General features: G+C 57.4%; 1 protein-coding gene across 1 annotated transcript; it reads right to left on the reverse strand.

Annotated features, from left to right (window-relative positions):
* Positions 1-709: 709 nt before the first annotated feature.
* Positions 710-18,608, reverse strand: SFRP1 (secreted frizzled related protein 1). The gene is made up of 3 exons (XM_059831555.1): positions 18,074-18,608; positions 11,520-11,597; positions 710-1,032 (listed from the first exon to the last, which is right to left on the reverse strand). The coding sequence occupies exons 1-3, from the start codon at positions 18,606-18,608 to the stop codon at positions 710-712; spliced, it is 936 nt and encodes a 311-aa protein (XP_059687538.1).
* Positions 18,609-22,063: the final 3,455 nt, after the last annotated feature.

Here is a 22,063-nt window from a genome sequence, read left to right on the forward strand (position 1 = left end):
CTCGGCACAGCAGAGGCCAGGGCAGGCGTCCCGGTGGCACGTTATAAGAGATGCTGGTAAAGGAGGGCTCCCTGGTCCAGCTGATCAAGGTATCACAAGGACCCCAGGGTTAAGGCTTAAACTACGCAGGTTTAGACTACAATGGGATTTTTTCACAGTGAGGGCAATTAGCTATTAGGAGGTTTTATCAGAGGTTGTAACAGGTTGTCCACTACTCGTTTATTAACTTTTATCGTGAGGATGGGATGTTTTTCTAATTGGCCAGCTCTGGTTCAAACAGGAATTAATTTAGGGCAATCCTGCAGCCATGAAGACGGGAGTAACATGGTCACACAAGGGTCCTTTCTGCAATCGTGTAATCTCTTGACGTAACTTCACACCCCTCCGCTTGCCCTCTTTACCTGATAGCTGCTATTTAAAGGAATGTACATATCCGTACAGCAATAGGTCTTTGGATATTGCGGACGGAAATCACGTGTGACCTCAGCGACCGTTTGGTGCACACGCGTCACACTTGCACGCCCAGGTGATCAGGAAAATGCCAGCAGTGGGGAGGTGGGAGGTCTGGGGTCGGCAAGGGAAGCTCCGAGGAGCACGAGGGAGGAGCAGGAGGGCTCAGCTCCAGCATCCCTACTGCAGAGGAGCGAGACTGAGCTGCCGTGCCGGGCTGCACGAGGTCCAGGCGGCAGCTCTCCCGCTGCCCACCACATCACTTGAAGACGGACGGAAACGTCGGGCAGTCGGGAGACTTCATCTTCTTCATGAACTTCTTGAACTCTTTGTTCTTCTTGTCCCACTTGTAGATGGCCGTCAGCAGGTACTGGGTCTTCACCTGGCGGCCCATGATGAGGAAGTAGTGGCCGAGGTTGTCCAGCTGATGGCAGGGGCAGTCAGCCCCATTCTTCAGGAACAGCACCAGCTTCTTCAGGTTCTTCTTCCGGATGGGCCCCAGCTTCAGCGCCTTCCTCTTCCGCGGGATGATCATCTTGTCCCCGTTCTCCTTCTTCACTTCCTTTATGGTCATCTTGAGAGCTGAAAAACAAACCAGAGAGAGAGGAAAAACAAAACAACTCCTGAGCAGCCTTCGCCGGCACAAAACCTTTGCTAAGCGAGGCTGGGGGCGAGGGGGCACCGGCGCCCTCGTCCCAGGACAGCGGCAGCGCTCTGCCCAGCTGCAGACGCCCAGCGACCCGCTCTGCTCCACTCCCGCGTCCCCCTGCTCCCCTCTCTGGCCATCGTCCCAGCAATGACTTGGCCCTCTGACCACAACATGAAAACCCTCACGCGTAAAGCAGAGACATCCCCGTGCCCAGGAGAGCACCAAGGTAAAACACTGACGTCTCTGTTTCCCTTCTCCCCAGCAAAGCACGCCGGGCACTTTTTATTTGAGAGGGAGACTTGTTCAGCCCGCAATACGCTCCTTGCTAGCAAAACGTTAGCTGAGTAAACAAGGTGATTTCCCTGCTCTAGATGCAGAGAGACTCTTGAATGGGCCATTTAAAAGGTCAACTTGGCTTCTCAAGTATTTGTTTGCAGTCACTCCTGGCCCTCAGGTGCCTGTGGAACGAGTTTCCAAGCACTGAACATCTCCAGTTCCAGCAGTGAAGCCCCCTGGCAAACAGCCGTGTCTACGGGACCCGCGGGCAGGAGGCAGAGCCGCATGGAGCTGCCACACGCCTGCACCTTCCCCAGGAGACGGGGAGTTAATCCGATACAACTTCCACAGAAAATACTTTCCTCTTTGGGTTCAGCATTTTCCCGAGTTAATTGCAACCCAAATAAAAAAAAAATTAATGTTCCTTTGCCACGACCATGAAGAGGAATTTAGTATACATGGGAAAAATGAGGAAAATGTGTTGTACATTAAAGTATCACTTCTGTGCCATTTGGCTCTGCCTCATTTTTGGGGAAAAGCACATATGGCCAAAAATTACTAACATATTTCCATCATTTGGGAGTTTACTTCAGAGCTGCAGATAAATAGTGCTTGGATAGGTGATTAATTGTCTGCTGTCCCTTCTCATTTGACTCTCAGAGCGTGCGCAGCAGACGGCATGCAGAAGCCTCTGGCTCTGGCAGGGAGACGGGTCCCCGCAGCATCGTTCCTTGAAGTCTTGCTCTGCTGGAACTTGTAGCAATGAACACACGTTGCTTTCTGGACGGCAGCTCTGCTCACCGTTCCAGACACAAATGGCAGCAGGACAGCACAATGACAACCCTGAGAAGGCAGCAGAGTCTCTGTATTACCCTCATGTTCCCAGCCACTGCACCGGCAACAGGAGTAATGGTATTTATCTGCCTGTGTGCCAAAAACGCCTGCTGTGTTTGCCAAGAGCCCTGTCATGTTATACTGTTACTGTACAATAAAGTAATCCAGGACTGGAAACTTAACTGAAATTTTCATCCCATCTGTTTTGCAAATTCAGGATGTTTAAGGAGCTAAAGAGACGCGAGCTTTATAGGGGCTAAAGATGCTGAACCAGATCAATTTGCAACAAATCTGGAAAATGGAGCAAGCAGTTTTCAGGCAGCTCTAAGCTCCATGACGTTAATTGGGCAGCAGCAGCAGCAGCATCCCTCAATATGAACCTCAATTTCTTTATCCGTTCTGACTTTGAACTCTTGCACCAAGCACAGTGGCTGCCAGTGCAGGAGGAATGGTAAAATGCCAGTAATAAGAGACTTTTTCAAAATGTCTTGTTTGCAAATTGCTTTACTGCGATGACTGCAAGTTTAGATCCTTGTTGCTAGAAGAAGAAAATAATCTGGCAGCTACTAAAGGTGCTGTTCTGCTCTAAGTATCATAGTCTATGGAAGACAAAGAGGGCCCGGTAATCCTGTGCTGTGGGAGCTCACAGCTGCTCCTTCCCTGCACAGCACTTATCTGTTCACAAGCCAGCGATGCAGGGTCAGGGAGCTGGGGAGCTGCCCAGGTGAACCATAAATCCAGACGTGAACTAAAAACTCATCCAAACCTCACTTGTGCAGAGCAGCGCACAGAGCCAAGATCAGATAACACCAAGGAGGACCAACGAGGAGGCTGACCAAGGGTGCAAATAATTTGTGTAGGACTCTGCTCTTCCCAGCAATGATGCCCCTCTCATTATCAGCAGATGGAGTTTGCAGTGCTGCACAGGTAAAATGCAGCCTGGCTCAAGGACTACCAACTTTCAGCTGCCTTGCTGTGGACTAAGCAGTCACACGAGCAAAAAAAAAAGGCATTATAATCACTGCTCAGTTTTCACCCCTCTGCCGGTGACCCGGCTCCCCAGTCCCCCCTTGCTCCCCTACTTGGGGCACGTTCCTTAAGCTCAGACCCACTTTCCGGGCGAGACTCCTGGGCACAAAAGGCACGTTTCATAGCAGCAGGGCCAGACACGCAGCTCTGGCATTTTCCACGCACATCAGAAAAGCGGCGCCTGAGGGCACGTTCGTTCCCGGCTGCACACCCAGCTCCAAGAGCACATCACGCAGCGGGAGGCAACCCCTTGGCTTGTGGCTTTCCTAAAACATAAAGGATTTGGCAGGGGGGACCATGGGGTGACTCGCTGCTGCTGCAGCTCGCCTGGCATCCCCCCGACCCCAGGAACACCTCCGGCCCAGCAGCAGGCAGGCAGCGGCAGAAAGGCTCGAGCGGGACGGATTGAGTCTTGGCTCCAGGATCCGACTGAGCTGCCAAAGCAAACAGCTTCTCCCAGGGAGCCCTGGCCTTTCCGCTCCCCCCCGTGCCGCACCAAATCTGTCTCAGCGCCGAGTGGGAGAAGAGCCGAAGTTGCCTCTGAGACCCCAGGACGCGCTTGCTCGCACAGATTAAATCTTCAGCTGTCGCTGCCAGGAGGGCGCTGACCCCAGGAAGAGACCTGGAGAGTTATTCATAGCACGCAAGCGTGCGCAGCCTTCCCAGCCCAGCAGCTGCGGCCTGCCTGCACCACGGCCACGGGACTGCCTGGCATCGGCCACGGCATTGACCCACACCACCCCGCGTGCTGCAGCGGCTCTGCACGGCTGCAGAGGAAGGATGCCAGCCACAAGTCCGCCTTTCCCTTCGCTCTCACGTGATACACACGCATTCCAGCACCACCTCTTATCAAACCCGGGCTCCCTCCCTAAATTGCAATCACACCTCACCTAACGCACTCAACACCTTCCACTTTCACTCAATCTCCTGGTAATCGAAGCGTCCACCACGTTCCCAAAGATGCTGGCTGACGTGCTCACATGGCAAGGCTCTCGCTCCCTCCACTGTGAGCACCCATAGACAAAAGGCAATCTCGTGAGCTGCAGAGAGACCATGAATTTTCCTGTGAACGGGAGCACCGACAGGACCAGGAGCCAACTCCTGGCCATACCACGAGAGAGGTGACGGCAGAGGAGCCCCGTTCCCTGCCATCCCAGCAGCGCTGGTGGCCAGCTGCAGCCAGGACCACCCATAAAACCAGGACAGCCCTTTCCAGCCAGGCATTGTGTCAGCTCTGCTTGCGACATCATCAACACTGCCGAGACGCAGCGCCGCATCCGGCGCAGCACGGTGCCAGGACTGCGACCCCTGGGTGCTGGGGTGGGAGATGAGCAGCATCCCCAGGGATGCTGCACACCCCTCTGAGACATCCATGCTCACAAGAACAGGGATGACCCCGCTATGCGGGACTGGCCAAGAGGGAGGCCCTCCCCTCCGCTCCCCTCCAGCAGCGACTGTGCCCTGGGGCCATGCAGCTGATGGTGCTCGGGGCAAAGGGGGACTCCTGCATGGCACAGGGAGAGGTTTTACTTTCATGCCATACATGGTTCCAAAACACCCTCCCTGTGAGCGCTGTCAGTACGTCTGCTCGCGGGCGAGTCATGGCAGGAGACCTCTAGCGCAAGCCAGCGTCCAGCTGCCCGCTTCAAAGGCTCGTCCCAGAAAACACAGAAGTGAAAGCATTACTCAGGCTGGGAGGGAAAAACCAAAACACAACAAAGGCAGATTTCAGGATTTAATTTGGGACTCAACAGCTCTCAGCCATGTTGTGTTTACAACAGCAGAAATCCTCCCGGGGTGCTAAACCCACACTTGCCCTTGCTCAGCCCCAGCGCCAAGAAGTTGATGTCTGCCCAGACGCAAGCCACTCGCCAGGGCTTTGCCACAGCCAGGAGAGCCGGCGCCAAAAGCCCAGCACAGACACTGACCCTCTCACCAGACCCTGCCCACTGCCACAGGGAGCTGCCAACATGAGAATCAGACGTAGCTGCACCACCCTTTAACAGTGCAGAGACTCCTGCAAAGAGCCTGCGTGCACCAGCCGGCAGCTACGACCAGCCTTCCCCAGCGTCCTTGCTCCCGACGCAACACTGCAGCATCAACCAGCCTTCCTTCTCCCAAGGCATCATGCAACAGGACCACACCACCAGCGACCATCGGAGTCGGGAAGAGAAGGCCAGCGTGCGCAGCCTCGTCCCCTCCAAGGTCCTCCTCTCCTGCAGCCCCAAGCCGTCTTGCGCTTTGCTCTGAATTGCTCCGACTCCACAGGAAGGACACACGAGAGGGACAGCGGCGGTTCCAGATGCACAGCTGCCCCATCACCAGCTGCAGCTCCCATTAGCAGAGGGTCAGACCCCGGCCCGGGGTGATGCACCCCTGTTAGACCAAGCCAGGAATTTGGCCCCAACTACAAATGGCTCATATCAGATGGTAGCATAGTTCTGCTATCTCTAATGCAGAGAGAGTAGGGAGCACTGGAAATATAAAAATGTCTTTTTGTATTTCTATTAATATGAAACAGGGTATATGAAAGTGTTTGCTCACTCAGAGTGAAATTACTCTTGGCAGCAGCAGCTCCAAGAGCAGCAAAGGCCCCGCAGAGCTGGTTGGGGTCCAGCCTGACAAAGCACAACTCGCATTTCATCCCTTGAAACAATTCTTATCACTGTCCCTACAGCTCCAGCTTTCCAGTCCCAGGCCCAGCATGGGGAAAGAGGAAACCCAGTCTCCCAGGCAAACCGGGAGCACTGCATTAGTGCTGTCTGAGAGCAAAGCACCCTCCTTTCCCGACACCAGCACCAGGGCTCCGGGCGCCCTCTCCGTCTCTCCGATGACTGCGCTGTACCAGGGGCGGCCACAGGCTGAGACGCGCAAGCCCCCACACCCCGCTCACCATCCACCACTGTGACTGTGCCCCACAGGCACCTCCAACCCCTCTTTTTCAGCACACAGGAGCCTGGGACCGGGATGCTGTTCTGCTGTTCTTCTGCCTGCACGGGCAGGGGCCTCACTCCAGCACCTCAGGGGCAGGGAAGGGAATGCGAGAGAAGGGAAAGCTCTGCTGTTCCTTCAGCCTCCTTACTCCTTCCTTTAGAAATCACTCAGACGGAGGAAACCTGCCAGAAGACACATTAGGGCTGTAACAGGAGAAGGCTGCAGGCAAGGAACTGTCAGTCAGGGGAAAAAATAAACAGCATGTATTGATTGTACTGCAGTCTCCAGTGCAGCGAGAGCCCGTTCAGCAGGATCCCCTCAGACCCCAGAGAAAGGGCAGAAACAATAAATAAAATCACCAAGAGAAACAGCGGGAGGAATGAACTCCAGGGCCAGCCCAGCCTGCACGAGGAGTAAGAAACAAACCCTGGCTGCAGCCCAGGGAGGCTGGGGGAGGCGGCTGCAGGGGCACGGGAGAGTGATCTCACACTTCATCTTGCATCCATCGCTGCCCCCAACACACCAGAGCTGCACCAAAATCTAAACTGCAATTAGCCCACGCATACCTGGCCCAGCCCCCCGAGCGGTGCCCCAGGCGGGGGTCCCTGCACCACTCGCTGACACCCTCTGCTCCGCACGCCCGCTCCAAGCCACGGGCGATGCTTCTGCTGCCTGCTCCCAGCCTTGGCACCCAGGCAGGCAGATACGGAGCAGTACTCGCGCACAGCCAGAGGCACAATAGGACCTTGCTGTGTACCACCTGTACTGCAGGGACAGGGGACTGCTGCTGCGGCAAGTAACTGAGCAGCAAACCATGTGCAATGCTGGAAGCTGCACGCAGCGATGCTGGGTCAAAAACATGCCCCCTTGCCCAGAGGCACTTGGCTGGTGCTTCCAAGGAGAGAGCTAGGGTGGAGAAGAGAGGAGGCAGCTCCTGCATCCTGCTGGAATAAAGAAAGGAGAGGCTAACCTCCAAGTGCCTCCTCCAGCAGTGCCAACCCAGGTTCCCTCCGCCTACAGACAGGACGGCCGCAGCAGCAGACAGAGCTGAACACTTCGCCGGGGGTACGGGAGCATGCACGCCGCTCCCACCTTGTGCCTATCGCATGGCAAGCGCCAGCCAGAGCCGTGTGGACAGCAAGACATGCTGCCAGCCCAGAGCCATCCTGCTCTCGGAGGAGCTGCCAGGCTGCCGGCAGCCCAGCTGGGAGCAGAGCTGCCCCAAACCAGCACCCAGAAGCCCACATTCACTGCTGCTCAAAGGAATGCAAACCCAGAGTCCTGCTGGCCCCCAAGGCTGGCGGCCTCCTGGCACCCCTCTGAGCCTCAGCGTCTTCGCCAAGGCCCTCTCCTGGGCCAGGGAAGAAAGGTCCCTTTTCTTTACTATCTTCCCGTGTTCACAGCTGGATGCAGCTCTCTTCCTTCACTGTCCTCGAGACCAACATTGCTCCCAGGCCTGTTACACAGCCACCTCCCACCCTGGCACGGCTGCACAACAGTGGCAGGCAAAGTGCTCCTCACGCCTTATTTGAAATGAGCCACTGGGATCCAAGTGAAACCCGCGGTAACGTTACTGCAGGAATCAGTGCAGGACCCACCAACAGCTGCCCCATGCAGCACACGTTAGTTTAAACATTTATCGTATGTGTCTAGCTTTGATGAGCATCTGTAACCTGTCAGCTGCCAGTGGTGGATGTGCACAAGAAATCTCAGTCTTAAGGGTGGGGAGTTTATTTTAGTGCCAGATAAACAACTCTGCTTAAGAAATCTCCCCATGACAGTAACCTCCCAAGACTAAACAAAGATCCAAGGGCCACGCACTGTGTTTTGAGAAAACTTCCTGAAGTCGATGCCTCCTCCGCTGGCTGCTCTCCGCAGCTGGGACATCCCCAGGAGCACCCTGCACTGCCTTCCCTTGTAGGGCACAGGTAAGACCTGCACCGCATCTCCTCCCTTGCTCCAGCTCCCCAGCTGGCTACCGACTGGGTACATCTGGAGCCAGCACTACGTGCACCCAGGACCCTCCTGGGTGGGGAGGAAAAACACAGTGACAGAAGGAAACACCAAATGCAGCTGCATGAAACCTACACCACTGAAAACCCATGCAAGTGACCTTCCCATGCTGGTGACAGGGAGGAGCAGGGGAACAACAGTATATCCAAGACACGACCAACTTTCCATTGTGAAGACAGAGTGATGGTTCACACGCAGCAGACACCAGCTGTGTCCTGCTCAGCTGCCTTTGGATTTCTCTACTGCAGGGAGGTCATCTCTTCTTCAAATGAAAAACCTCCTTTTGAGACAAAAAGAGAAAGCATGAGTGGGAAGGAGGAGGAATGGGAGCAATCTCAGCATCAGCAAGAGCTCTGAAATGTTCAAAAAATAAACTTACATGTTGGAGCTATGCTGATCCACAGAACAAAGAACGATCCCAAATTCCTTGCAATGGTCAGAAAAACCATCAGACTCTGCTTTGGCAGAGAAAACCGACTTTCTACAAAGCTGGAGAAACATGGTGATCTGGGTGAGTCAGGTGTGTGTGCCGACGCACTTGTGATACCTGACATTACAACTAAAGAGATCCCAAGGGCTCACACGATCCGGTTCAAATCTAGCCGCATTTGTCTGCACGAGCTGCTGTCACCTGGATGTGGGCATAGGGCATTCAGTGACACCACCGAGCTCCCCGACACGGCAGAGAGGGACACCTTTGGCCCCTCCGGCAGAGCAGAGCTCCTCCCAGCAAGCCAAGCCTGCAGAACTGGCTCCCATTTCTCTCCCTCCGTACTGGGACCCAGCATGGCTGGCCTGGCAACAGGGACCCATCCTCGCCACTCCGAACCACAGCAGGAGGAAGGCTTCCATGAAAACCTTCACAGCCATTTTGGATTGATTGAGGGTAGGCATGGGGGCTGAGGTCTCCTCTACTGGCTGCTCCTCTGCTGCTCACAGTGCACAGAAACACTATATCTGGCCATTCACTGCAGCCCTACCCAGGGAACCGCCTGCCAAGAAATATTTCCATCCTCTGGACGCTGTCACCACAAAATTTCCCAATAACCAACTTACTCTGTGGGCAAGTTAATGTCTCAAGCCACTCCGCCGAGGCGGTGAATACTTCTGGTTTGGCCTCTGCTCCCCATTGCGTAACTGTCCCAGAGCACAGGGAGGATATTTAGCAGCAGAGGCTGATGACAAGCATGTGGTTAAACTTGTATTCCCCTTCCCAGCACTTGCCCACCAGCGGGACACCACCTCGGCTTGCTCCTCGCACACCTCTGGGGAGGCGACAGGTATCGCAGCAACCCACTGACAATGGAGCTGCCGCTGCCACACAGCCAGTGCCCCTCGCTCCTCCTCCGGGATAGAGGTCCCCAAGCCCAGAGCCATGCACCGGAGTGATGCCTCTGTGTCACCACAAACCCGGGCACGCAGCCCGGGCCCAGACCAGGTGCACTGGTCCCAGAGGCAGCTCGCTCTCTCCCCACCCTCTGGGAAGCTCCCTCCAGTCTCTCCCCACAGATGCAGTGGGGCAGGGGCAGCTCCTATTCAACTCTCATCTCATGCCTGCCTGGGGCAGAGCTCAGAGCGCTCCAGCTCGCCCACCTCTGAGCACTCAGCCCAACAGTCGGGTGAACAGCACATCCCACTCGCCAGCCAGGCTGCGGCACCGAATTCATGCGTCCGTTACCCGACCCCACTCAAAATCCACACATTCCTGAGAAACTATTACATGGGTGTTCCTGTTGATGCCCTCCCCTGTTAGAAAAAGTCTGCGCTGAACTTAGGACTTTTGGCATACCAAATCTGCAGGAGAGTCGAGAATTCATTTCCAGCAGAAAGGGTAATACGCCAGCATGCAGAGCAGGTTTGGGTTTGCACAGTGCGCTCTGGCACAGGGCACATTCAAGTGCTAATCCCCGAGGAATGCACACCTTGTTCAATATGCCTTTAATAACCTTCCGGGAAAGTTACATACACCAGTAAGGATGTCAAAACCAGTTAATTCTGGGTTTGATCTGAGAAAGCTAATATTTTTCCCTGTGATACTTTTTTTAAAAATGAAGTTCTGTTTACCTATGATTGTCTGACTCACTCAGCCATAATATATTTAGGACACAGCTTTCAAGTAGTTCTGCAGTTTTTACGCTCACTGCTTGGCCCTAGCTAGACAAGGACCGGCTTTGGGTTTTTACACCTGGACTTGATGAGAGGAGCATAACTTTGCTAAAAAAAACCCACCCCAGCAGTACAAGCAATCTGGGGGAAGAAGAAAGGCAATTTGCTCCTTCATGATTGCAAGCAGAATAAGGGTCCATTCTATGCATCATTCCTGCAATTGCAAACAGCAATTTCAGCTGGAGAGAGAAGTGAGACTATGCAAGAGAAACAACTCTGCAGACCCCAAGGTCACGGAAGGAGGGGAGGAGGTGCTCCAGACGCCGGAGATGAGATTCCCCTGCAGCCTGTGGTGAAGACCATGGTGAGGCAGGCTGTGCCCCTGCAGCACATGGAGGTCCCCACGTCGGAGCAGGTGGGTGCCCAAAGGAGGCTGTGACCCCATGGGAAGCCCACGCTGGAGCAGGCTCCTGGCAGGATCTGTGGCCCCGTGCAGAGAGGAGCCCACGCTGGAGCAGGCTGTGGCAGGACTTCTGACCCCGCGGGGGACCCACACTGGAGCAGTCTGTTCCTGAAGGACTGCACCCCGTGGAAAGGGCCCACGCAAGACAAGAGTATGGGAACACCAGTGTTAAGTTACGAACACCCCCCCACACCCGGAGTTCATCAAAGAACAGGCACTGCCATTTCTGCCCCATCCCCAGCCTCCAGTCCAACTCCATTTGGTCCTCTGCTCGCAGCTGGGGCTGACAGCAGCAGCAGGGCCTTGCAGCCTGCAGCACCGCTGCTTCGGTGGGTGATCCTGAGCTTGGGGGCCTCATCCTGCACAGTATTTCACCAGGCGGGGCAGGAGAGACGCTCAGCACCGCTGCAGCACCGCGGCCAGGGCGATGCAGGAGCACAGGCTATGCCGCCAGGATCCCGCTGTCCCAGCGCCACTGTCCCGGTCCCCGAGTGCGCTCGGCTGCAGGAGCCGGACACATCAGTCCCGTCCCGTCCCGCCGCTCGCCTCTGCGCGCCGACACTGACATCTAGAGGCACGCTCACCCGCCTCGGGGAAGGACCGTGGCTGCCCGCAGGTGACGTGGCCACACCGGCCACACTGCTGGCCACACGGCTCTAGGGGCAGGCAGGGAAACGCAGCGGTCCAGCATCCGTCCCACACAGGAGCCATGCTGCCCTGCGCCCCCCAGGAAAGCCTCCCTGTGCCCCCAGGGCTCTTCCTTACCAAACTCGCTGGCACACAGGTGCTCCACGATGGCCTCCGACTTCATCTCATTGTCACAAGGGGGACACACGGTCGTTCCTGGCAAGAGGAGAGAAGAGGTGGTGAGGAGCCAGCTCAAGAAGCGCCGCAGAGCCGGGCTGCCTGTGCTGTCAGACTGCTGCCCCCAAGGAGGGCATGCGCCCAGGCACCCTGCCATGGGGTCCCAGGTCCCAGCCCCACAAGATGACACCCGGCCAGGGGCCAGGAGCTGTCCACCAGCTCACAGGACAGCACTGGCTGCGGACAGCCTCCTGCCAGCCCTGCTCCAGCGCTGCCAGCGGCCTCAAGGCTGGGCAGGGGCAGGCAGCTGCCAAGAGCAGGAGGACAGCGCTGGCAAGGAGAGAGGTTTTCAGGGCCAGGCACATAGCTGAGGGGAGCCGCTTGCCGTGGGGCATGGCCCACGGCCTGCTGATGTTTCCTCCCCGCAGCGTGCCAAGGCAGGCACACAGTGCCCAAACCCCGGCACGGCAGGAGGTCGGTGCCCAGGGACGGCTCACGCGCCGAGGGCCTGCCCTGGCCAGGAGCTGCCCCGGAGCCAGGCAGGGGGGTTCAGGACTGGCACAGCCCCGCTCAGCGCAGGTTGCCCCTCGGTGCCGGGGACCACCCCGCAGGCTGCCTGGGCATTGCATGGCAAGCCCCTCACCTCCCTCCCACCCTGCCCCGGAGTGGCACTGGTTGGTGATGGACCCGCACAGCTCTCACATGCGCCGCCCCCCTCCAGAAGCCCCTCCAGCACGACCCCAAGAGTGGACGTCTTCTCTTTTTTGTCTTCAGCCTGGCTACACCCCATGGGCCTGCGTGGCAGCCTCGCAGCTCCAGCGGAGGAGAGCCAGCTCTGCTCGCCAGGCGCTGGCAGCCGACATCCTCCTCTTGGGAAACGCCAGCCCAGGACATTTCATCAGGATCCATCCTGGGAGGAAAGCTCACTTCACCGAGAGAATAAAAATCTGTTTCCAGGTTCCCATCTCCAGCCAGAGCAGGGACCACCCAGCAGCACAGATGCAGATTTGTGCTACTGGCAGATTAATTTATTGAGCTGGGAGATGCTGCTTCTGTTCCTGGTCCAGCAGAACGGAGGGCTCTTTCCCACACAAGGGAGTTATTCTTGGGGACGGCACTGCAGCTACACATCTGCTGGTCCCTGCGTGCAGACGGAGCACTCGCCCCTTTCCAGCCCTCAGCCAGGCCGGCAAAACCTGCAGCATTGCTGGACAGAAAAAACAGAGAGGTCTCCCAGCAAGAGGGGCGCAGAGCCAGAACGGCTGGCGAAGGAGGCATGGCAACAACCCGCACCGACCACAGAGTCAAGTCTCCTCGGTCACAGATGCCCCACGGGGTTTCAGGCGAGACATTTGTTTTCTGTGGCTTGTTCTTCCCCTCTCGCCCCCCCAAATGTGTTCTGTGCCAAATGCTAATTCCTGGGGTCATGCACCACGTCTGTATTAATCACACATGCAGAGCAACTGGCCTTCCAATTGCCCCGATGTGCAAGTCACAAGGCAACCTTCGCAGCACCCAACAGCCGACTTAACAGCCCCACTCCTGGTACCTCCGTACCCGTGAGAGCCGCCCATCACCTGGGTAACTTCCTCTTCCAAAACCCTAACGTGCAATTGCCACTTCTATTGTCTTAACTTAGACTGACACAGGCAGAAGCCAGCCTTCAGGGACATTATGACGTCCCCAACACTTTATTTTTAAAATCAACAGTGAGAAAATTTCCATCCAGGCTGCACACTTAATGAGCTCATGACGAGGGAGAGGGGATGCTCTCAGGAGGGTGACAGCCCCAGCGGTCTGTCTCTGCTGCAGTGCCGAGAGTCAGTCACTGTGCTGGGGACCACCCCAGCAACGAGAGGGGGTACCTGCCTTGCATTAGCTCATCTCCGCACATCCCAGTGTGTAAAGCACTTCGATGTGCCTCAGCAGCCAAAGTGCACGCTAGGAGACTGGCCGAGCCTACACGGGCAAGACAAACAACGTGAAAGCCACCGCTGCGTCCACCCTATGAGCTTTCCAGGCAACCAAAGAAAAAAAAACCCCAAAAATGGAAAATAAGACTCATTGTTCCCTGGTGAAAACACAGGCTTTGTTTTAACTGTGCTACAGCAGCCCCTGAGAATGCTCTGGCACACCCAGGATGGCAGGGACCCCCACCTCGCTACGGCGAGGGCCCGGAGCCAGCAACCATCATGCACAGGCTGGAGCCGCTGCAGCTGCGCCGGGCAGCCCCTTCTGTGGGGCAGCGCATCTGCCCCGCTTCCCACCGGCCCACCGGCCACACAGCGCACGTCTGCCAGCCATGCTGCAGGCGCGTCCTGCCAACACTCCTCTCGCCCTGGAGAGGACACTTCCCTGCGGCTCTGCTGACGCCCCAGGCAGGGCAAGCGCTGCCAGCCGTCCAACGCAGCACAAGCAGCAGCCTCACCCACGCGTGCATCCTGCCGCCAGGCTGCTGCATGCCTGCGACAGGGCCAAGCCCCCGGCATGCCATCCTGTGCCGGGAGGACCCCCATGGCCTGGTGAGTGGCAGCGGGCACCTGGTGCTCACCCAGCTGTGTGCGAGGCGGCTCCACGTGCAGGGACCATCCTCCAGCCCTGCCTCCTGCACGCCGTCGCAGCACAGATGTGCCTGCAGGGCTGTCAGGGGACACTGTCCTGTGCCGAGGGGAAGGGAAATGCTCCTCTTCCCACGGGACACCCCATCACGCTAAGGTCAGCAACATGAATGCCAGGGGCGCGACCAGCTCCCGTGCAGCTCTGCGCCCCAGGAAAACTGGTGGTTCATGGCACCACAGCTATCCTGAACCTGCCTGCCCTCGCACCCCTCCCGAGGCACCATGGCCAACGTCTTCCAGCCCACAGCGCTGCTCAGGACCTCACCTTCCCCTTCCCGCGCGATCCCAGGCTGAAGGAGCCAACAAAAAGCCCAGCCACAATTCGGGTCCTCCCGTCTCAGGCAGTGCCTGCTGCAGTGGCCCAGAGGCAGCCATGCCGGGACGCACCCAGCCAGACGGCACCCCGTGGTGCCCCGCCACAGCTCGCAGTATCGGGCGCAGCCGCCTGCCTCCCAGCCTACGGCAGTTCGGCTGGGGCCCGTCTTCCGCAGTTGACAGCTCTACTCCAAGCACAACCTTAGCCTGCTTCCAGCTCGCTTTTTCACTGCTGACCATTTTCTAATGCCTGGCTTTAGAGCCAACTTACTCCAGGGGCAGGAGAAGGAATGTGTAATGCTATATTAATCTGCAACTCCCCTGATGCATCCTGTGGGCCTGCAGGCTTTACCGCCTCATGCTTAAGGAGAAAGGAATTCAGCAGGTCAGCTCTTTGAGAGGCAGAAACAAATTCCAATTTCAAGGTGTTAATGGGGAAAAATACTGAAAGGGCTCGTTCTTATTAGTGCCCAGAGAAAAGTGGGGACACTGCTGGATTTTGACTCTCTTTGAATCAACAGGAAACACACCCCAGTGCCTGAGACCGAAGCGACTCCAGGAGCCAGCGCTCACGGAAGACGCACACGAAGAGCGGACAGGGTCTGCCGCGGCTAAGCCCCGGGCAGAGGGAAGAACCCGGCACGCACAGGGATGAGGGCTGAACCGCAGCGGCACAAGCACGCTCACCCGGACGCACCCCTCGTCCGCACGAGGTGGCAGCGCCAGCAGCCAGCGGACAAAGTGCTGGGCACCTCGCCGGGTCCAGCCCCCCCCCTCACTGCAGGCCACGCGCGGATCTTCTGCAGAGCGCGGGAGCAGGAGCGCCGGCGCAGGAGACCCAGCTGTGTTGGTTTACACTACAGCAATGGTCGCAATTAACTTTAAGTTTGCTCTGTTCACTCTAAGCTGTTTGGGGCAAGAGCGTCCCAGCACACGGCACATGGGGCACGCGGAGCTTCACCAACCGAAGGTTACTCATAGGAGAACACACGCCAGATCGCCCTGCCGCAAACCAGCGTTAACGCCATGAAAGCTGGCACATCTAAGGGCAGCAGGTCCAGCCCAGCAGATTACCCGAAGGCCTGGTCTTCTCACCTTGAAGAAGCATTTTCTACCAAGATTGCTCGTCCCCTCACAGAGAATTGCCCCAGCCGGTGTGATGGGCACAGGGAGCTTGGCCTGACGCCTCTGGAGCTGCTGGGGTTCACCTACAGCACGTGCAAGGGTGTCTCTTGTAATACTTTCAAGCAGCCAGGGGTTGTGAAGATGGCTGCTTATACTTTTCCACTGAATGCTGAAGAGAGTTCACATTTGCACGACAATTTTAAAGACTTACTTTCTGTAAACGTCCTTGCAAATAAACTGCTCATTTAAAAGTGCTTGGGACGCTAAGTTTTGCGAAGTCATTTATCAGGCAGTGGTTTATCTGAGTGGCTGCAATACTCGCCCAGCTCTGATTTACCGTTCATTTGAAGAACAAGTTAATACACCCTAAACCTTGTGCAGAATGAGGCTTCTCTGCATGCCAAACAGGACCAGCACTAGATCCACAAAGGACTCAAACCTGAGCTGATGTAATTCCTTGTAATAAAGTCAGTTTAGCAATGCCTGTGAACAACAGCATGGTGCCCAAATACTGTGCTGATGGGCACGTTAGCAGCACCAAAAGAAAGCGGTAATGTCCCACGCCAATGCTGCTGTCAAGACAGGTCTGAAAGGTGATCAGAAAGTTAGTTGTTAAACCACACAAGGGAAAACTTAGCAGACGCTGCTCACCTAGAAGACTGTTCCCAGGTCTTGGGTCACTAATGTCTCTAAAATGAATGACATGCAAACTGCTCAAACTCCATTTCAGATGTGGGAAGGGGTAGCTCTACAGCAAGCAGCTCAGACCCAGCTGCCCCAGGAGCATGCTTGGCTGCAAGTCCTTGGGGAATAAAAGCAACCTTTGTACCCGCAACACAGGACACGACTGTGGTCTTGATCAAGGGTCTAGGTTCACACAGGACAGATGATTTTTAGAGCCTTCCTGGAAAACAAAGAGCTTCCTCCAGCAATCGCATCAGTAAGCGCAAGCCACGGCAAGGAAGCTAGAGCGGCTGTGCTGCCATCGGCACCACATGGGGAGAGGTTGGGTCCCTGGGAGTGAGAGCAGCCAAACCTTACCCCCCCGGCATGGGTACATGCTTCATAACCCACCTGCCTCTGGATGCCACTGCCGAGACACAGAATTTCTCTGTGCAGCTCCAGCGGGTGTCGAGCTCAGGCGTCCCTCCCTGCCTGCCCCCGGGCAGGCTCCCTGCCTGCAGCGACTGCCCCATCCCGCTCAAACCATCGCTCTTCACTTCCTTCCGCGTGCCCCTACACTGGCTCCTGGGGACACCCCCGGGGTGTCACCCCTCTGCTGCAGGATGCAATCCCTTCCTGCCCCGTAACTGAAGGGCTCCCTGAAGTACAAGTCCTGCTGGGATGAGCGGGATAACACTGCACAGTCCCCTGCAGGCTGGGTGAGGACTCCCAGCCGAGCACGACGTAAAGCTTTTGTCTGTAAAGGTAACTGCATGCGAGCAGCCGCTGCAAAGGGCGACCTTCCCTCCAGATGAGCTCTGGACACAGCACAGAAGCCACGGCAATCGCTCAGCCCCATGCGTGGCTCCCCCAGCTCCCTGAGCTCCTCCCGAGTGCCAGCACTATCCCCCCGTGAAATTGGGAGTGCCCATCCCCTTCAATGAAGCGCCAGACACAGGAAAGCTTTGCATTCTTTTATACGCCCCTGTCTTATCCTTCCTGCCAGCCTTTCAAAGTGCTCTAATGCAGAATGCCGAAGCGACACCAGGATATTTATTTTAAAAGTTTTCAGCAACAAGCCAGACTCATTGCAACTCGCACAAACAAGCCAGTCTGGCACCAAACAGACCTACCATAACAGAACCAAACAAGAACCACGTCCACCTTCCCCAGTCGTTTCTTGGTAAGCCTCTTGCCCCTTGCCAGCACACAGCCCACCTGAGACAGCAGCGCTGGATTTCCCCTGCACACGCAGCCACCAGCTGCCTAGTCTCTCACCCCAGGACTGCTTGGGCAGTGGGGTACCCTGCCAGGACTGCTGTCACCATTTACTTTGGTCAGGCAGTGCTTTCTGCCATGGGGGAGCACACGTCCTACTGCTGCTACAAACAGCCCTGCAGGAGTTGGGCTTGGGAGAAGAAACTGCTGCCAGGGTGGTGCAGCACCTGGAGGATGAAGGGTCGGAGTCCTGGTCCATCAGGGGCTGGAGCCCACCCCCAGTGCCTGCGCAGGGATCAGAGCAGCCACACACCCACCATGCCCCGGCACCATCTGGGCTCAGCTCCAGGACAGAGGCGAGGAGCTGGCAGGGTGTCCTGCCTTCCTCGGGACAGGAGCTCTCGCAGAGTGCTCGGAGGCTGGAGGAGGACTGCTGCTGAGAAGCAGAGTCCAGGTGAACCTCCTCCTGCCGCAAGACCCCCTTCAGTCCCACACAGCCCCTCCTGGGCTAACGCCTGCTCCGTCGGCTCAGGGAAAAGCAGCAGGAGCAGGGCTGCAGCACTGGTCAAACCTTACCTTTAGGCCTGGAGACCTCGGTGGCATTGGGAGCTGTCATGGCAATGCAGACGTCGTCCTGGGGAAACTGGTCACACTTGAGCATCTCGGGCCAGAAGAAGCCAAAGAACTGCATGACGGGCTCACAGGAGTCGCGCACGGCCTCGCAGAGCCAGCGGCACGGGTAGACCGGACGGTCCAGGCAGACGGGAGCAAAGAGGGAGCAGAGGAAGACCTGGGTGCCCATGTGGCAGTTCTTGTTGAGCAGCGGCACCCAGCTGCTTGCCTGGTGCTTCACCTCGGCCATGGTCTCGTGGTCCAGCAGGTTGGGCAGCACCATCTTGTCGTAGCCCACGCTGTGGCAGAGCCGCAGGTCCGCAGGGATGGCCACGCACTGGTGGGGCTTGGCGTAGAAGCGCCCGCCCGGGTAGGGGCCCAGGTCGGACTGGTAGCTGACGTAGTCGTACTCGCTGGCCCCGCCGCACGCCAGCAGCCCGGCGGCCAGCGACACCAGCGCCCGCAGGGCGGCCCCGCGGGGCCCCCGCACGCTGCCCATCGCCGCGCCCGCCGACGGCGGCCCCGACGGCACCGCCCGCCGCTCCCCGCGGCCGCCCCCGGGGACCCTCCCCGCGCCCCCACCGACGGCCCCCTCCGCCGCGCCCTGCCCGGGGCCCCCCAGCACTGCCCGGGGCGCCGACCCGCCGCTCCCCGCCCTGTGCCCGCTGCCGGCAGCCCCCGCCGTCGGACGCCCGCGACCCCCGCGCCGCGCCGCCCGCCCCCTTTGCCTCTGCCGCTCCCGCTCCCGCCGCCGCCCCGACCCCGGCCCCGGTCTGGCCCCGCCGCGCCGCGCCGCGGGTTTGTGAGCCCCCGGCAGCCAATCAGGGCGGTGCCGCCCGCCGCGCGCTCGCCCGCCGGTGTCAATCAGCGGCCCCGCGAGCCAATCGCGCTGCGCCCCGGCCCGGCCCGCCCCGCCCCACTCCGCCCGGGCGGGCCCCGACGGCGCCGCGCCTCCGCGGCCGGTCGGGAGCTCCGCGCCCCGGGAGCGGCCGGGTGCGGGCACTCGCGTCCCGCGGCGGCTCCGCAGGCTGCGGCACAGCCCCGACGGCGCTGTGCAGCCGGGCGTGCCCCGGCGCCGGAGCGGGCGCTTGCCCCCGCCACCTGCAGCGCGGGCTGCGGGCGGGAGAGGGGCCGCGGAGCCCCGGCCCGACGGCGTGCCGGAACGGTGCCGTGAGCGGCTGGCGGAGGCTGGTGAGCGCCGGGAGACCCCCGGGCTTGGACGCGTGAGCGCACCCCATAGCCCCGCGCGGCTGCTTCCCCCGTGGGCAGCCCGAGCCCGGCGGGCCCGTGCCAGGGAGCCCACCGCCGCCGGGCACCCCGGGCGCTGGAGCCAGGGCAGCTCTGGGAGACCCGGGCGCTCCTGAGTGGCTGTTCCAAGGTTGCATATGTTTCTGAGAACCTGGACTGGACCGTGCAGACCTCATTTCCCTGTGGACAAATTCCAACAAAAACTATGGTATTTGCAAAAAAAAAAACACGAGACAGAAAGAGTCGGTCTGTTTCTTAAAGAGGTATCGCGCCTGGGAAAGCTGGCTCCAGTCCTGCCAGGGACGCAGAAGCCGTGCAACTGCAGCATCCACTGTTCCCCCGGCAGCAGTGCCAGTCCCTCACCGCCCCTTGCGAGGGAAGGGCACCTGTAAAGCAGCCCAGCAGCGCTGCCTGCCGCTCCTCCAGAGCTCCATGGAGGGACCATTCTCAGCAGCTTCTCGGAGCAGGAGCTAGGCCACAGCAAGCCTGACAGCTTGCAGCCACAGCCGCACATCCTGCTTGGAGACAAGCAGGAGATACTTGGCACGGCACGGCTCTGCTGGGGAGACGGGACAGGAGCACAGGCCAGCCCTGTTCCCCACAGCAGGCAGGCACAGGCTGCTGTGCTCCCGAGGGCCTGCAAAGACTTGCTGTCCTCCAAAGCCGGGAGCTGGACACGTTGAGGTTGGTGGCCATGAACCTACCCGGGTGCCAGCGCAGTCGTGGAGTCCTATGGCCACTCTGTGGGCAGAGCAGGGTGCCCCTCTGCGCAAGCCAGGCCGAAGGAGCTGTCTCAGTCCCCATGTGCACAAGATCTGGCCATGGAGCAGCTCTGCCCCCCCACGTGCCCACGCGTCCACATCTGAGGGAGCTCTCCTGAGCTCTCCTGAGCTCCCTCCTCCGCACTCGTACAAAGCTCCCATTACTGCTGCTGCCTTTGGCTTAAACAGCTTGTGTGATTTAATACAGGAACTACACCTCATTGAGAGGTAAATGGAAGACGCTCTGCAGCCTGGAAGCGTGAAAGAGCCACTTTCACCTGAGGGCCAGCAGAAGAGAGAAGCCAGTTAGCACTGCTAATGAAGTGGAGAATTCAGCAGTAAACAAGAGAAATCTTCGCCATAAGGTGCCAGTAGCTGAATGAAAGAGGCAATTGGATGGAGAAGGCCCTCTCCTGCTGCTTGGGCTCAGAAATGGTAGCAAAGCACTGATCACTGTTTGCACCAAGAAACAGCTACAAAATGGACTTCTCATCCCTTGGGAAATTCTGGCAGCCTAGAATTTGCTTTTACCAAAATCAGTTTAGAAACACTGAAACATCTCGTTCTGAGAATGCAGAAAATACTGCAGTGTCCCAGTAGTGTGCTATAATGTGGTACACAGAACAGGGCACTGATCTGCTTGAGGGCTGTTGGGCTGAATTTCTCTCAAGAATCTTTATTTGCACCCAAGTGTTAACTCCTCAGGTACGAGCCTCTGGTCTGGAATGTGTCCAGAGAAGGGCAACAAAGCTGGTGAGGGGTCTGGAGCACAAGTCTGATGAGGAGCGGCTGAGGGAGCTGGGGTTGTTCAGTCTGGAGAAGAGGAGGCTGAGGGGAGACCTCATTGCTCTCTACAATTACCTGAAAGAAGATTGCAGAGAAGTGGGTGTTGGCCTCTTCTGCCAAGTGACGAGTGACAGAACAAGAGAAAATGGCCTCAAGTTGTGCCAGGGGAGGTTCAGACTGGATATTAGGAAAAATTACTGAGAGAGCGGTGAGACACTGGAATAAACTGCCCAGGGAAGTGGTGGAGTCACCATCCCTGGAGGTGTTCAAGGAACGTGTGGATGAGGCATTGTGGGACATGGTTTAATGGGCATGGTGGCGTTAGTTGATGGTTGGACTCAATGACCTTACAGGTCTTTTCCAACCTTAGGGATTCTGTGATCCCTGCTCATCTGGGGCACTCGGAACCAAATTGTGCAAGTAATTCTCCATTTTCGACTGCAAGATCATAAGAAAGCCTCAGAGCCTCTCCGTTTTCAGAGTAGCAATGGGCGTGTTTTACTTGGCAGTAATGTAATCTTTCTATTCCAGGCTGAGTAGTGTGATAGAAGCATCATAGCTAGGCAGGCAAAATGAGGACTTCGGAAACTCTTGTTCGAAAGTTGGGGAGCTTTCCAAAGGCAACAGCAGTAACACTGCGATAAAAGTACCGTCAGGATTCTGGTTATCCCCAGCTCAGCAAATACCACATGGAGCAAGGTAAATGTCCTGTCATGGTCACTCCAGAGTCATGTGCCACCACATACCTGGAGCATCTGACACTGATTACTGGCTGCAACCCCAACACACCGTACAGTAGTTGCTGAGCTCAAAGGGCTGCCCGCCAAAGTTCAGTGCTGTTGATCCAAGCAGGAAAGCTACAAGACAGCGTGCCTTGGCTGCTAAATCCATCCACACTCAAAGCCTGGACAGTTCTTGAACTCAGCCCAGAGAAGGTCTTTGCTGGCTCCCTTCTCTCTTCTGTATCTCATACCCACATTCACAGCAGCAGCGCCTGCATGGGAATCCAAGAGTGAATTGTAAACTGAAATACAATTGCCCAGCAAACCGTTTTTTCTTTAAAAAAAAAAAAAAAAGGAGAAGAAAAAAAAAGAAAAAAGCCAACAGCTCTGGTCTAGACCACTAAATTACTTAATACACAGTATAAGGCCTCTTAAAT

The sequence above is a fragment of the Gavia stellata genome, chromosome 31 (genome assembly GCF_030936135.1).
Source record: "Gavia stellata isolate bGavSte3 chromosome 31, bGavSte3.hap2, whole genome shotgun sequence".
Classification (NCBI taxonomy): domain Eukaryota; kingdom Metazoa; phylum Chordata; class Aves; order Gaviiformes; family Gaviidae; genus Gavia; species Gavia stellata.